The sequence below is a fragment of the Rhinopithecus roxellana genome, chromosome 16 (assembly GCF_007565055.1).
Source record: "Rhinopithecus roxellana isolate Shanxi Qingling chromosome 16, ASM756505v1, whole genome shotgun sequence".
NCBI classification, from domain to species: domain Eukaryota; kingdom Metazoa; phylum Chordata; class Mammalia; order Primates; family Cercopithecidae; genus Rhinopithecus; species Rhinopithecus roxellana.
The window spans coordinates 94,435,810-94,450,863 of NC_044564.1; the positions used below are offsets into that span (position 1 = coordinate 94,435,810).

Consider the following 15,054-nt stretch of genomic DNA (forward strand, 5'->3'; position numbering starts at 1 on the left):
CCGCCCTTAACTAACATGATGAGGAAATTTATGGCTCAAGAAGTGGAGTGGCTTTCCCAGAATGGCATAGGAAGTAGCAGGCTCAGTATTTTGCCCAGTACCCACCCTCCCCAAACCTATACTCTGAGGTATTAGAGACAGGACCTTCTGAAAAACAGTGTAAATGTGTTTTCCCCTCCTCCTCCTCCATCAGAACTTGGCCTAGTCAAGAGTGAAAGCAACATAATTGTTAGTGTTAGAGGGGAGGAGGCTTCATTTCCCCCTCTTTTCTTATCAAGGAGTACAGAGGCGTTGAAAATGTGTAACACCTATAAACTTACATATGCATAAAATGTATTCTGAATATTCAAGAAGCTGACAACCCTGGTTGCCTCCAGACAGAACTGGAGAAAAGGAATGAGAGGTCCCTTTTTATCGTATACCTTTTAAAACTGAAAACCATGTAAGTATGATATACTATCAAAAGACAGCCTTTAGTTTTAAGGTGAATTTTTTAAAGCTTTGAAAGAATACAAATAATGTTTATAAAAATGCGTTCTGCAACTCCACTTGTTGCTGGGTGACCTTGGGCAAAACACTTCACCTGTCTCACGCCCTGTTTCCTCACTTGTAAAATACAGCCACGAAGAGCATTACCTACAAGGGCTTTTATGAGGGTTAAACAAGATAGTGCACGTAAAGCGTTTAACACAGTACCTGGCACGCTGTAAGCCTACAGCAAATGTCAGTTACCATTTTTACTTAGCATTAATATTGTTATCTTTGCTTTACTTCAAGCAGCACCCCCACACACACACCTGTTTTCACGGCATGCCCACAATTATGGCGCAGCACAGCTCTTTGTACTTCATAAACCACCTCATCACACTTCATCTTTCAAACGTTTGGTAGCCCTGGGACATCACTGTTAACTCATTTTGCAACTAAGGAAATGGAGGCAGTAGGAGGCAGTAACTCCGAAACCCTGTTTCCCATTTCTAAAATCCAGATCCCATCAACCCATTCGTCGCTCCCAGGTCCCTTGCTCTCGGAACCGTGTTCCGCGCGGCACTGACCTGAGCGAGCGCCCCGGGGCCCGGGACCTCGCGCCGGGTTCACAGCTACTAGGCACGCTCGGGCCGCCAGAGCCTCGCAGCGGCCGGGTCCGCTCCGCAGCCATGGCGCCTGCAGGGAGAGAAAAACAGCCAAGGCGCGGCAGGTCAGCAGAGGCGCGGGCGCCTGAAAGTCCCCTCCCCGACCGGCCCCGCCTCGCATACAGACCTGGACCTGCGGCCGCCGCTCCTGGTCCACAGCCTCACTGGGGAGCGGCTTCCGGTGCTGCCTGCGTCATCTCCGCGCGTCCCTCAGCTCCGCGGCGCCCGGCGGAAGCGGCTGCACTTCCGGTCCCCGCCCGGAGGTGGGTGGTGGGTGGTAGGAGGCTGGAGGCTGGGAGTAGGGGATGGGAGGAAAGCGTCCCGGGAAGTTGAACGCTCGCTGCGCGGCCCTCACGATGCTTAGGCCGGGTGCAACCTAGAACAGAGCTTCTTTTCGTACCGTACATCCAGGTTTGCACAGCGCTTTTGTGTCGCTCCTCCAATCCGATCTTGCACCAGCTCTGCAGTAGGCTTTCTTATTAGCCTCATTTTCGGAGGAGAGGGAGCTGTGGCTCAGGGAAGTTGAGACGTGTCCAAATTCATACAACCTGTTGGGCACCTCTTTATCCCGAACACTATTCTAGGGGATAGGGTTCGTGAACAAAAACGCAAAAATCCCTGACCGCCTGGGGCTTAACATCTATTAGAAGGAGGAAGACAGATAGACTAAGTAAGGCATGTGAAAAGGAGAGAAATAAAGCAAGGTAAGGAAGTTGTTGAATGAAAAAAAACAAGTGATGTAGATTTGAATGAATCACAACATTTACACTCTGGCTATGGCCTGGTTACTTAACCTCTCAGACTTTGCTTCATCTGCATAGAAATTATAGTGAACTCCCCATCGGTAGGCTCTGAGGATTGAAGGAAATTAAGCATGCAAACCTTTTTGCTTCAAGAACTAAAACTGAGCTAAAAAATTCCACACACCCTTACTCAACACTTGTGTACCATCGCAGCTCCCACAACAACTGCACAAGCTAGTAACTATTATTAAGCCCATTTTTAGAGATGGGGAAACTGAAATCAAAAGAGGTTTAGGCATCTTGCCTAAGGTCATAGTAAATGGCTGTCATTGGATTTCAACCCAAACTGACTTCAGAGCACAAGGTATCCAATTTTTTTTTTTTTTTTTTTTTGAGGCAACGTATCACTGTCGCCCAGGCTGGAGTACAATGACAACGATCTTGGCTCACTGCAGCCTCAACTTCTCCAGGCTCAAGCGATCCTCCCACCTCAGCCTCCTGAGTAGATGGGACCACAGATGCGTGTCACCATGCCCAGCTAATTGTGTGTGTGTGTGTGTGTGTGTGTGTGTGTATTTTTGTAGAGGTAGGGTTTCGCTATGTTGCCCGGGCTGGTCTTGTACTCCTAGGCTCAAGTGATGCACCTGCCTAGGCCTCCCAAAAAGTGCTCGGATTACAGGGGTGAACCATGATGCCCAGCACACAAGTTATCCTTGTTTCTCTGTAAGGGTTCCTAAACCATATATGCATACACACACATTCACATGCATCTTATACCAACACTGTCCAATAGGCCTTTTGCCAATGATGGAGTTGTTCTCTTGGTGCTGTCCAATAAGTCAGTCACTAGCCTCTTGTGGCTACTGAACACTTGAAAAGTACCTGATGTAAATGAACTAAATTCTTAATTTTATTTAATTTTAATAGCCACATGTGGCTAATGGCTACCATGCTTGATGGCACAGTCCAATAATATAAACAATGACAAAGACACATATCCACTAGACAGTAGAGCATAGCCAAGGTTCCAAGCATCCTGACTTCATCTTGGATACTTGAAACAAGGGAAATAAAAATTGATTATGTGGGGTGGAAGTCAATTATGGTGTCCTAAAAGTAAGGTCTCAAGAGAGCAAATTTGATTTCCTAAGCAACAGGATGTCACTCTAGACTTCTAAGTCAGAACATGACTGATGACAGCATTATAAGACATTTAGGAAGACATGGATAATACAGATTGGATACTCTCTATGAAAGGGAAGGCAGTAGCAGGGTAATCAAGAAAATCAAGCACCCGTATCTCTGGAGCAAACATTCTGAACCCCAGTACAGTTTGATGAATCAAATTGAAAAGTGCAGATGGAGCTGCCCCAGAGATAATATTGTTTGGACCTCTCATAACAAAGAAACCAAACTGTGCAAATTTAAGCCCAGAGGGGATCCAGGAGCAAAATTCATGACTATAAAACATGTTTTAAATTGCAAAATGGAAGTAATATTTAATTAGATACAAGACCTATTCAATTGTTAATTTCAGTATATGTAAAATTGTTAAGTTCAATATATGTAAAATTCCCTTTCATTTGAAATTTTAGGTTAGATTTTTTTCCCACCTTGTAAATATTTTCAAGATTGTGTGATGATTGCTGAGAAAACATAGCTTTAAATATAAGAAGGTATTCCTAGCCAAAGAATTACAAAAGCTGTTGTAAATGGCTGTTGGGTGTTGAAGGAAAGGATAAAATATAGCCTGCTATGAGAACAGAATGATCAGTATAATTGCTTGTGTGACAGGAACATGAAAATATGCTGAATGTTGTTTATTTTCTTGAAATAAACTTGCTGGTAAAAATGATGTTTGGGATAATTCCTACACATGCATGCTCCAGGAAAGGAGAAAACATCAAATGTTTAGTTTCTTCAATTCCGGCTAAAATGGACTATATGTTGTCTTCCATTTTGAGCTAAACTTGCCTGGGGGAGGTAGTTCAGATAACTTAAAATTGATTTAGTAAAGTGCTTGCATAGCCCATACTAGGGATTCTGAATCTTTCCCAATGAACCATACACCAGACCTCAGCAGATGATGTTTCTTTGGGAGAAAATAACACATCCACTACAGATGAAAAATATTCCTCTATGTCTAGCACAGTTTTTGCATGTGTATGTACCAGGGAGCAGGCATTACTGCAGCTGTTTAGTTTCTTGAGATGCACTCCAAAAATATAGGTTATATCTACTTGCACAGCGATGCTGTGGAGAAGTGACCTGGGTAACTGTTCTTTGAATTTCCACACATACTTTACCAGGAACTCAGTATAAAGACATGGGGTCAGTTTCATGAAGTACACAGGGTTGGAAGCATTTGAAGAGGTTTGCTTTTTCTATTCTTTGTTCTGGATTCACTCTAGCTGTAACATGATCAGCACCCACTCTCCTGTGCAGTCAGCAGGTATTCTAGGATCCAAGCTCAGGTTCATTGGCAAGAAACCTTACCCTCAAAGGTTGAGGCACAAAGTACTTTACTGCAATTGCTGTTGGACTGGAGTGATCCTGAGATGCATTTGGGCATAACTTGGCATCTGAACTCAATAATTTCTAAGACCCTGAAATTGCTCACAGGCAACATGCAAGTAAGTTTCTTATAATCTTTAAAGCATTTGATGTCTAGTAAAATAGGCATGAGGAAGCTGAAACTTTTTCTATGTGTAAATGAGAAAATGGAAAGGAGTTCAGGTTATCATTGCTGGGTTTTTTTGTTTTGTTGTGTTTTTTGACTATTTAAAGAACATGGGGGCCAGGCGTGGTGGCTCACGCCTGTCATCTCAGCACTTTGGGAGGCCGAGGCAGGCGGATCACCTGAGGTCAGGAGTTCAAGACCACCCTAGCCAATGTGGTGAAACCCCGTCTCTACTAAAAGTACAAACATTACCTGGGAGTGGTCGTGCACACCTGTAATCCCAGCTACTTGGGAGGCTGAGGCAGGAGAATCTCTTGAACCTGGGAGGTGGAGGTTGCAGTGAGCCAAGATCATGCCACTATACTCTAGCCTGGGCCACAGAATGAGACTCTGTCTCAAATATAAAGAGAAAGAAAGAAAGAGTGAGCAAGGGAAGAAGGGAGGGAGGGAGGGAGGGAGGGAAAGAAGGAAAGGAAGGGAGGGAGGGAGGGAGGGAGGGAGGGAAGGAAGGAAGGAAGGAAGGAAGGAAGGAAGGAAGGAAGGAAGGAAGGAAGGAAGGAAGGAAGGAAAAAAAGAAAAGAAAAGAAAGGAGTTGTGATTCTCCAATGGTTAAAAGTGAGCTTTGGAGCTGGGCACAGTGGCTCTCACCTGTAATCCCAGCACTTTGGAAGGCCGAGGTGGGCGAATCACCTGAGATCAGGAGTTTGAAACCAGCCTGGCCAACATCGCAAAACCCCATCTCTACTAAAAATACCAAAATTAGCTGGGCGTGGTGGCAGATGCCTGAAATCCCAGCTACTCAGGAGGCTGAGGCATGAGAACCACTTGAACCCAGGAGGCGGAGGTTGCAGTGAGCCAAGATCTGCAGCCTGGGAGAAAGAGCGAGACTCCATCTCAAAAAAAAAAAAAAGAGTGAGCTTTGGAATCTGACTGATTTGAGTTCAAATCATGCTCTATCCTAACCTCTTACCCACTGTGTGATCTTGGGCAAATTACTAAGCTACTCAGATGCTCAGCTTAATTATGAAAATAACCTATCTGAAAGGGATATTACCAGGGCTAAATGAGTTAAGACACATAAAATGCTTATCACAATGCCTGGCACAAAAGCAAGTGCATAATAGGAGGTAACAATTATTATGGGAGGCTTTATTGATTGAAGAGCCAATGAAAAGGGATTTAATTCATTTAATATTCCCTGGCTCTGTTATATTACAATTCTGCACACGCCCTTTCAGACAGAAAGTTTCCATCTGCATTGATGAGGTAGAGTAAGCTTGGCCTAGATCTATCTTACATCTCTGAAGAGGTGCTATGCAGATAGCAGTAATCTGTCCATATCGATGGAAATGTCAGATAGATTAGGAGACATTGTCTTTATTTATTTATATTTTTTTGAGATGGAGGCTTGCTCTGTCGCCCAGGCTGGAGTGCAGTGGCCAGATCTCAGCTCACTGCAAGCTCCGCCTCCCGGGTTTACGCCATTCTCCTGCCTCAGCCTCCCGAGTAGCTGGGACTACAGGCGCCCGCCACCTCGCCTGGCTAGTTTTTTGTTTTTTGTTTTTTTTTAGTAGAGACGGGGTTTCACCGTGTTAGCCAGGATGGTCTCGATCTCCTGACCTCGTGATCTGCCCGTCTCGGCCTCCCAAAGTGCTAGGATTACAGGCTTGAGCCACCGCGCCCGGCCAGGAGACATTGTCAAAACAAACTCTGATTCAGTATTAGATTGAATTGGAAAGTCATACTAGAAGAATGTAAATATTTGATAGTAGCCAGGATGCCATGGCTAACAAAAGCAGCCACTTCATGGAAAAATAGCCCCTGACTTTTGTAATTAGAGAAGAAATGGATCCAGGTGCTCCCATTCAAGAAAGAACATCATGTATTTTCCTACAGGTTTTTATCACAATGATACCACTTGTTAAGTTATATCCATGTGTCTGTGTCCAATTCTTGGTAATCCCAATGTCCAAGACAGTGCCTTGTATATAGTAAGTAAGCAAGCTTTTTTCTAAACAAGGAAGAGAACAACCAACTAACACTTTACTCGGTGTTCACTTTGTGCCAAATACTGGAATCAGCAGCACTGGAGAAGACAGAGACACAATGCCTGCTGTCCAGGAGACCACGATCTAGTGGAAGAAATAGATAATAACAATATATCACAATAAACACTTAAAGTAGAGTGTACTGCTAAATGCTGTGAGAGGTCCGTATAGGGCTCAGTGAGGGCAAAAACAGGAATAGAGATGAAGCCTGAATGAACACTTGTCCTTTTCTTTTTTAGGTGACTTTCTGCAGACTTCGGACTCATCAGTGGTGTTTCATTCTTTTTAATGTCATCCTATTTCATGCCTTGCTTTTTGGGGCTGACTTTGTGGAGGAATACTTTCTGCATTCTTTGCCTTATATAGATATGAAAGTTCTTGAAATTAAGAATAAGGCAAGAAAATTGAACATAGAACCCCTAAGAAGTAATCTCTCCAAATATTATGTCCTGAGCCAGTCGGAAGTATGTAAAGGGAAGAACATTTTTCTGCTGTCTCTTATCTTCAGTAGCCCAGGAAATGGAACAAGACGGGACCTCATTAGGAAAACTTGGGGCAATGTGACCAGTGTCCAAGGGCATCCCATTCTCACACTGTTTGCTTTGGGAATGCCTGTTTCAGTGACTACCCAGAAAGAGATCAACAAAGAGTCCCGTAAGAATAATGATATAATTGAAGGAATCTTCTTGGACAGTTCTGAGAACCAAACCCTGAAGATCATTGCAATGATACAGTGGGCTGTGGCTTTCTGCCCTAATGCCCTGTTCATTCTCAAGGTAGATGAAGAGATGTTTGTCAATCTACCAAGCTTGGTAGACTATCTTCTCAATCTGAAAGAACACCTAGAAGATATCTATGTAGGAAGAGTTATTCATCAGGTTACACCCAATAGAGATCCTCAGAACAGAGACTTTGTCCCTCTTAGTGAGTACCCAGAAAAATACTACCCAGATTACTGCAGTGGTGAGGCCTTTATAATGTCCCAAGATGTGGCTCGAATGATGTATGTGGTTTTCAAAGAAGTACCCATGATGGTGCCAGCTGATGTGTTTGTAGGAATTTGTGCTAAGTCCGTTGGCCTTATACCCATCCACAGCTCAAGGTTTTCTGGGAAAAGGCACATTAGATACAACAGATGTTGCTATAAGTTCATTTTTACATCCTCAGAAATTGCAGATCCTGGAACGCCCCTGGCATGGAAGGAAATTAATGATGGAAAAGAATGTACACTGTTTGAGACATACTATGGGCTCGTTTCCTGCAAACTTCTGACGTACCTTGACAGCTTTAAACGTTTTCACATAGAGACCATAAAAAACAATCCCACGTATTTTGGTGATTAGGATTTCTTTAATTTTCCTTATGAGTCTATTATTTTAAAGTTACCTTCTACCTTGTTATGGAAAGCATCCCTTCTTTCTGTGTTTTATGTAGGTTCTCTGAATCTTTAATTTTACTTGCAAAGGTACGAAATGTTTTCTGTGCTCTGGTGTACTCAATTACTGAGATCTCATTTTAAGAAATTTAAGTTGGTGTAGCATGATTCTTTTCAAAATAAAATATTTCTTTCAGAAGAGAAAACATTATGTTTCATTGTTTGTTTTGTTTTTTGGGTTTTTTTGTTTGTTTTCTTGAGACAGGATCTGGCTCTGTCGCCCAGGCTGGAGTGCAGTGGCACAATGTCAGCTTACTGCAACCTCCACCGCCTGGGCTCAAGGGTTCCTCCCACCTCAGCCTTTTGAGTAGTTGAGACTATAGGCATGAGCCACCATGCCCGGCTAATTTTTGTTTTGTTTTTTTTTTTTTGAGACAAGAGTCTCACTCTGTCACCCAGGCTGCAGTGCAGTGGCACTATCTTAGCTCACTACAACCTCCGCCTCCCGATTCAAGCAGTTCTCCTGCCTCAGCCTCCCAAGTAGCTGGGATTACAAGTGCCCACCACCACGCCTGGCTAATTTTTTGTATTTTTAGTAGAGACAGGGTTTCACCATGTTGGCCAGGCTGATCTCGAACTCCTGGCCTCAAGTGATCCACCCCCCTCGGCCTCCCAGAGTGCTGGGATTACAGGTGTGAGCCACCATGCCTGGCCTAATTTTTGTATTTTTTGTAGAGATGAGGGTTTCATCATGTTGCCCAGGCTGGTCTCGAACTCCTGGGCTCAAGTGATCCACCCACCTCAGCCTCCCAAAGTGTTGGGATTACAGGTGTGAGGAACCACACCTGGCCAATATACAATTTATTATAACTAAGTTTTTTTATAAACTGACAAAAATTATGTACATTTATGTTGTACAACATGTTTTGATATATGTATATGCTGTTGAATGGCTAAATCAAGCTATTTAACATATGCATCACTTGACTTTTTTTTTTGTAGTGAGAACACTTAAAATCTACTAGCAATTATCAAATATTCATATATTGTTGTTAACTGTCATGACCATGATGTATGATAGATCTCTTAAACTTACTCCTCATGTCTAACAAAAATGTTGGCTCTCTTGGCCATATCTGCCAAGTTTTCCCAACCCCCAGCCTCTGGTAACCTCCATTTACTCTCTATTTCTATGAATTTGAGTTTTTTTTACACCCCACATATAAGTGAGCTCGTGCCCTTATTTGTCCTTCAATGCCTGGTTTATTTCACTTAACATAATGCACTCCAGGTTCATCCATATTGTTGGAAATGACAGAATTTCTTTCATTTATAAGGCTGAATAGCATTTTATTGTGGATATATACTACATTTTCTTGATTTCTTCATGCACTGGTGGACACTTAGATAGATGCCACTAATCTTGTGAATAATGCTGCATTGAATATGGGGAGTGCAGATATCTCTTTGACATACTGTTTTAATATCTTTTGGATATACATCCAGTAACGGAATTGCTAGATTTTATGGTAGTTCTATTTTTAATTTTGTGAGGAACTTCCATAATGGCTGTATTATTGGTTTACCATAATGGCTCATTGTGGTTTTACTTTGCATTTCCCTGATGATTAGTGGTATTGAGCTTTTTTTTTTTTTTTTTTTTTTTTCCACATACTTATTGGCCCTTTGTACTTCTTCTTTTGAGAAATGTCTATTTAGGGCCTTTGGTCATTTCTAAATCGGGTTATTTGGGCAGGGCACGGTGGCTCATGGCTGTTATCCCAGCACTTTGGGAGGCCAAGGCGGGTGGGTCACCTGAGATAGTTCAAGACTAGCCTGGCCAACAGGGTGAAACCCTGTCTCTACTAAACATACAAAAAATTAGCTGGACATGGTGGTGTGTGCCTGTAATCCCAGCTACTGTGGAGGTTGACACAGGAAAATCGCTTGAAACCAAGAGGTGGAGGTTGCAGTGAGCTGAGATCATGCCACTGCACTCCAGCCTGGGCAACAGTCTGAGACTCCATCTCAAAAAAATAATAATAAAATAAATAAATCAAGTGATTTGTTTTCATGCTATTGTGTTGTTTGAGTCCCTTTTCTGTTTGTTCCCCAGAACAGATATATGGCTTGCAAATATTTTCTCCCATTCCATAGGTTATCTCTTCACTGTTTGCTGCTTTTGATATGCACAAGCTTTATAGTTTGCTATAATCTCATTTGTCTATTTTAGCTTTTGTTGCCTATACTTAAGGGGTCATAGCCAAGAAAATCTTTGCTCAGACCAATGTCATGGAGCTTCTTCCACCTATGTTTTCTTCTAGTAGTTGTACAGATCTTACATTTAAGGTCTTACATTTAATCTTTAATCCATTGTGAGTTGATTTTTGTGTATAGTATGAGATGAGGGTATACTTTTATTATTCTGTAAGTAGATACCCAGTTCTCCCAGAACCATTCATTGTAAAGACTATCTTTTTCACAGTGAGTGTTCTTGGCATCTTTATCAAAAATCAATTGACTACCAATGCATGAATTTGCTTCTGGGCTCTTTATTGTGTTCCATTGGCCTATGTGTCTATTTTTATAGTGTACATGCTGTTTAGATTACTGTAGTTTTGTAACAGATGATCAAATCCAGTAGTATGATGCCTTCAGCTTTGCTGTTTTTGCTCAAGAGTGTTTTGGCTTTTCAGAGTCTTTCGTATTTTCATATGAATCTTAGGATTGTTTTTTCTATTTCTGTGAAGGTATCATTGGAGTTTTACTAGGATTTGAATTGAATCTGTATATGGTTTCAGGTAGCAGGGACATTTTAACATTAGTCCTTCCATTCCATGAATGTGGCATATCTTTTCTCTAATTTGTGTCATCTTCAATTTCTTTCATCAACGTTTAATAGTTTTTATTACACAGATTTTTTTACCTCCTAGTTTAAATTTACTCCTAAGTATTTTGGGATTTTTTCTGATGCTATTATAAAAAGGATAGTTTTCTTCTTTTCTTTTTCAGATAGTACATTGTTAGAATATGAAAATGCTACTGATTTTCATAAGTTGATTTTTTTCCCTGCAACTTTACTGAATTTGGTTATCAGTTCTAACAGTTTTTGTTTTGTTTTGAGATGGAGTCTTGCTCTGTTGCCCAGGCTGGAGTGCAGTGGTACAATCTCGGCTCACTGCAAGCTCTGCCTCCCAGATTCAAGCAATTCTCCTGTTTCAGCCTCCCGAGTAGCTGGGACTACAGGCACCAGCCACCACGCCTGGCTAATTTTTGTATTTTTGGTAGAGACGGGGTTCCACCATATTGGTCAGGCTGATCTCAAACTCCTGACCTCAGGTGATCCACCCACCTCGGCCTCCCAAAGTGCTGGGATTCCAGGTGTGAGCCACCATGCCCAGTGCAGTTCTAACAGTTTTTGATGGAGTCTTTAGGGTTTTCTCTTATAAGGTCATATTGTCAGTAAACAGTGACAGTTTCACTTCTTCCTTTCCTATTTGGAAACATATATTTTTTTAATTTTTATATTTTATATATATACATATATTTGAGACAGGATCTCGCTCTGTTGCCCAGGCTGGAGTGCAATGGTATGAACACAGCTCACCGCATCCTTGACCTCCCAAGCTCAATAGATCCTCTTGCCTCAGCCCCCCGAGTAGCTGAGAATACAGGTGTGCACCAACTCACCCAGACAACTTTTGTATTTTTTATAGAGATGGGATCTTGCCATGTTGCCCAGGCTGGTCTCAAACTCCTGGCCTCAAGTGATCCTCCTGCCTCAGCCTCCCAAAGTGTTGGGGTTACAGGTGTGAGCTACCACACCTGGCCTATTTGGATAATTTTATTTCTTTTTCTTTTTCTTTTTTTTGAGATGGAGTCTCACTCTGTCGCCCAGGCTAGAGTGTAGTGGCAGATCTCAGCTCACCGCAGTCTCCGCCTCCCGGGTTCAAGGGATTCTCCTACCTCAGCCTCCTGAGTAGTTGGGATTACAGGCGCCCAGCACCACCCCCGGCTGATTTTTGTATTTTTAGTAGAGACAAGATTTCACTGTGTTGGCCAGGCTGGTCTCGAACTCCTGCCCTCAGGTGATCCACCTGCCTCGGCCTCCCAAAGTGCTGGGATTACAGGCATTGGCCACTGCACCCAGCCAATTTTATTTCTTTTTCTTGTCTATTTGCTCAGGCTAGGACTTCCAATACTATATTGAACAGAAGTGGTGAGAGTGGGCATCCTTGTCTTGTTCCTGATTTTGGAGGAGAAGCTTTTAACTTTTTTTTCTGTTGAGAATGATATTAGCTATGTGTTTGTCATGTGTGGCCTTTATTGTGTGGAGGTACATTCTTTTAATACTTTAATTTTGAAAGTTTTTATCAGGAAAAAATGTTGAATTTTACCATATGCCTTTTTTGCATCTATTGAGATGCTCATATAATTTTTCCCTTTCATTCTGTTAATGTAGTGCATCATCTTTCTAGATTTGTGTATGTTGAGCTATCCTTGCATCCCTGGGATAAATCCCACTTGATTATGATGAATAATCCCTTTCATGTGCTGTTGAATTTACTTTGCTAGTATTTTATTGAGGATTTTTGTACCTATGTTTATCAGGGATATTGGCTGGGATCTTGTTTATTTGTGGCTTGTAATTTTCTTTTCATATAGTCTCTTTGTCTGGCTTTGCTATCAGGGTAATGCTGACCTCACAAAATGAGTTTGAAAGTATTCCCTCTTCTGTTTTCGGGGGAGAGTTTGAGAAGGATTGGTATTAGTTCTTTAAATGTTTGGTAGATGGCTTCAGCAGTGAAACCATTAGATCCCGGGCTTTTCGTTGACGGGAGATTTTTTATTGCTGATTCAATCTCTTTACTCTGTGCTGGTCGGTTCAGATTTTCCATTTCCTCATGATTTAGGATTGATGAGTTGTATGTGTCCAGGAATGTATCCATTTCTTCTAGGTTATCCGTGTTGTTGTTGTATAATTGTTCATAGTTGTCTCTTAAAATTCTTTTTTTTTTTTTATTGAGATGGGGTCTCGCTCTTTCGTCCAGGCTGGTGCAATCTTGGCTCACGGCAACCTCTGCCTCCCAGGTTCAAGTGATTCTCCTGCTTCAGCCTCTCTAGTGATGTGGGAATCAGGAGGACCAGACAGACCTTGGGGTATATACAGGAGGGTCTTTATTGAGTTCACTCAGACCCAGCAGACTTAATATCCAAAAACTAGGCCTAGAACAAAGACAGCACTTAACTTTTATATACACTTCAAAAAGAGGGTGGGCTAGCTTGAAGCAGCCTTACAGTGGAATGAAAGCAAGGATACAGAGGCACAACAAAGACAGTTAATCAAATTGTGACAGGTTCATAACTCAGGATTACACATGACTGTTGCTGTGCAGCCCAGATGTCCGTTATCTAGGTTTGCTCTAGTGCCTAGCACGGGCTTATCCATAACCTTCACTATGGTGCCCAGGTGGCTATATCTCAGGCCTGCTCAGACGGTTTATGGCCTTCACTCCACTGCTTAGATAAAACAGAATACTTGAAGTTACTAGTTACAGAGAACAGGAATCATAAACTCATACCATAAGAGAAAGGAAAATTTGTTTTTCTCGTTATGTTGAGGGAGTGCTGGGAGAGTCTTCAGGGCACGTTAGATAGTATTATCAAGACTTTTCCTGGGTCTGGGCTGTGCCTGTTGCTGCCTCTGGGGCAAGTCAGCCTAATACAGGGAAGCTTATTTCTCTCTCTTTTTTTTAAATTTTATTTTTCTTTATTTCTTTAATTTCCCACCTCACTAGTAGCTGGGATTACAGGTGCACATCATCATGCCTGGCTAATTTTTTGTATTTTTAATAGAGACAGGGTTTCACCATGTTGGCCAGGCTAGTTTTGAACTGCTGACCTCAAGTGATCACCCGCCTCAGCCTCCCAGAGTGCTGGGATTACAGGCGTGAGCCACTGCGCACAACCGATCCTTTGTACTTTTGTGTTATCAGTTGCAATATCTCCTCTTCCATTTCTGATTTTGCTTGACTCTTATCATATTTTTTTCTTATTTAGTCTACCTAAGGGTTCATCAACTTTATCTTTTGAAAAAACCAACTCTTAGTTTCATTAATCTTTTGTGTCATTTTTCTGGTGTCTATTTTATTTTTTTCTGCCCTGATCTTTGTTATTTCCTTCCTTTTGCTAACTTAGTTTCTTCTTCTCCTTCTCCTTCTCCTTCTTCTTCTTCTTCTTTTATTTTTTTCTGCCCTGATCTTTGTTTATTTCCTTCCTTCTGCTAACTTTGTTTCTTCTTCTCCTTCTCCTCCTCCTTCTTCTTCTCCTCCTCCTCCTCCTCCTCCTTCTCCTCCTCCTCCTCTTCTTCTTCTTCTTCTTTCTCCTTCTCCTTCTCCTTCTCCTCCTTCTCCTTCTCCTTCCCCTCCTCCTCCTCCTCCTCTTCCTCCTCCTCCTCCTTCTTTTTCTTCCTCTTCTTTTTTTGTTTTTAGACAGAGTTTCCCTATTGTTGCCCAGGCTGGTGTGCAATGGCACAATCTTGGCTCACTGCAACCTCCACCTCCAAGGTTCAAACAATTCTCCTGCCGCAGCCTCCCAAGTAGCTGAGATTACAGGTGTGTGTCCCCAAGCCCAGCTAATTTTTAGATTTTTAGTAGAGACGGGATTTTGCCATGTTGATCAGGCTGGGTAGTCTTGAACTCCTGATCTTGGGTGATCCACCCACCTCGGCCTCCCAAAGTGCTGGTATTACAGGCGTGAACCACCATGCCCGGCCACTTTGTTCTTCTTTTGTAGTTTCCTTGAGGTGTAATATTAGGTTGTTAATTTGTGATATTTCTTTCCTTTTGATGTAGGCATTTAGTACCATGAACTTCCCTTTTAGAACTGCTTTTGGTATATCTTACAAGTCTTCATTTATCACAAGATATTTTTAAAATTCCCTTTAATTTATTTGACCCAATATTTGTTCAGGAGCATATTATTTTATTTCCACATATTTATTCATTTTCCTTGATTCCTCCTGTTACTGATGTCTAGTTTCATACCAATATGGTCACAAAAGATACTTAATATG

General features: G+C 42.1%; 2 protein-coding genes across 4 annotated transcripts in view; one reads left to right on the plus strand and one right to left on the minus strand.

Moving 5' to 3' along the window:
- FBXW2 (F-box and WD repeat domain containing 2) overlaps nucleotides 1-1,402 on the minus strand; it is a 35,847-nt gene extending 34,445 nt beyond the window's left edge. For 2 of the 3 annotated variants that reach the window (XM_010372017.2, XM_010372016.2), the window contains exons 1-2: nucleotides 1,261-1,402; nucleotides 1,056-1,164 (exon numbers count right to left, since the gene is read on the minus strand). The gene's annotated coding sequence lies outside the window, so the exon portion shown is untranslated. The remainder of the gene's footprint in view (nucleotides 1-1,055; nucleotides 1,165-1,260) is intronic. The other variant, XM_010372018.2, reaches the window with a different exon arrangement.
- A 7-nt stretch (nucleotides 1,403-1,409) lies between these two features.
- LOC115893932 (putative UDP-GlcNAc:betaGal beta-1,3-N-acetylglucosaminyltransferase LOC100288842) lies at nucleotides 1,410-9,998 on the plus strand. The gene is made up of 2 exons (XM_030919487.1): nucleotides 1,410-1,837; nucleotides 6,844-9,998. Exon 2 carries the CDS (start codon nucleotides 6,973-6,975, stop codon nucleotides 7,945-7,947), a length of 975 nt encoding a protein of 324 aa, XP_030775347.1. The 5' UTR covers nucleotides 1,410-1,837; nucleotides 6,844-6,972; the 3' UTR covers nucleotides 7,948-9,998.
- Nucleotides 9,999-15,054: the final 5,056 nt, after the last annotated feature.

Excerpts from the sequence above, each read along its gene's own strand:
- LOC115893932 (XM_030919487.1), top strand. The coding sequence starts at position 6,973 with ATGAAAGTTCTTGAAATTAAGAATAAGGCAAGAAAATTGAACATAGAA.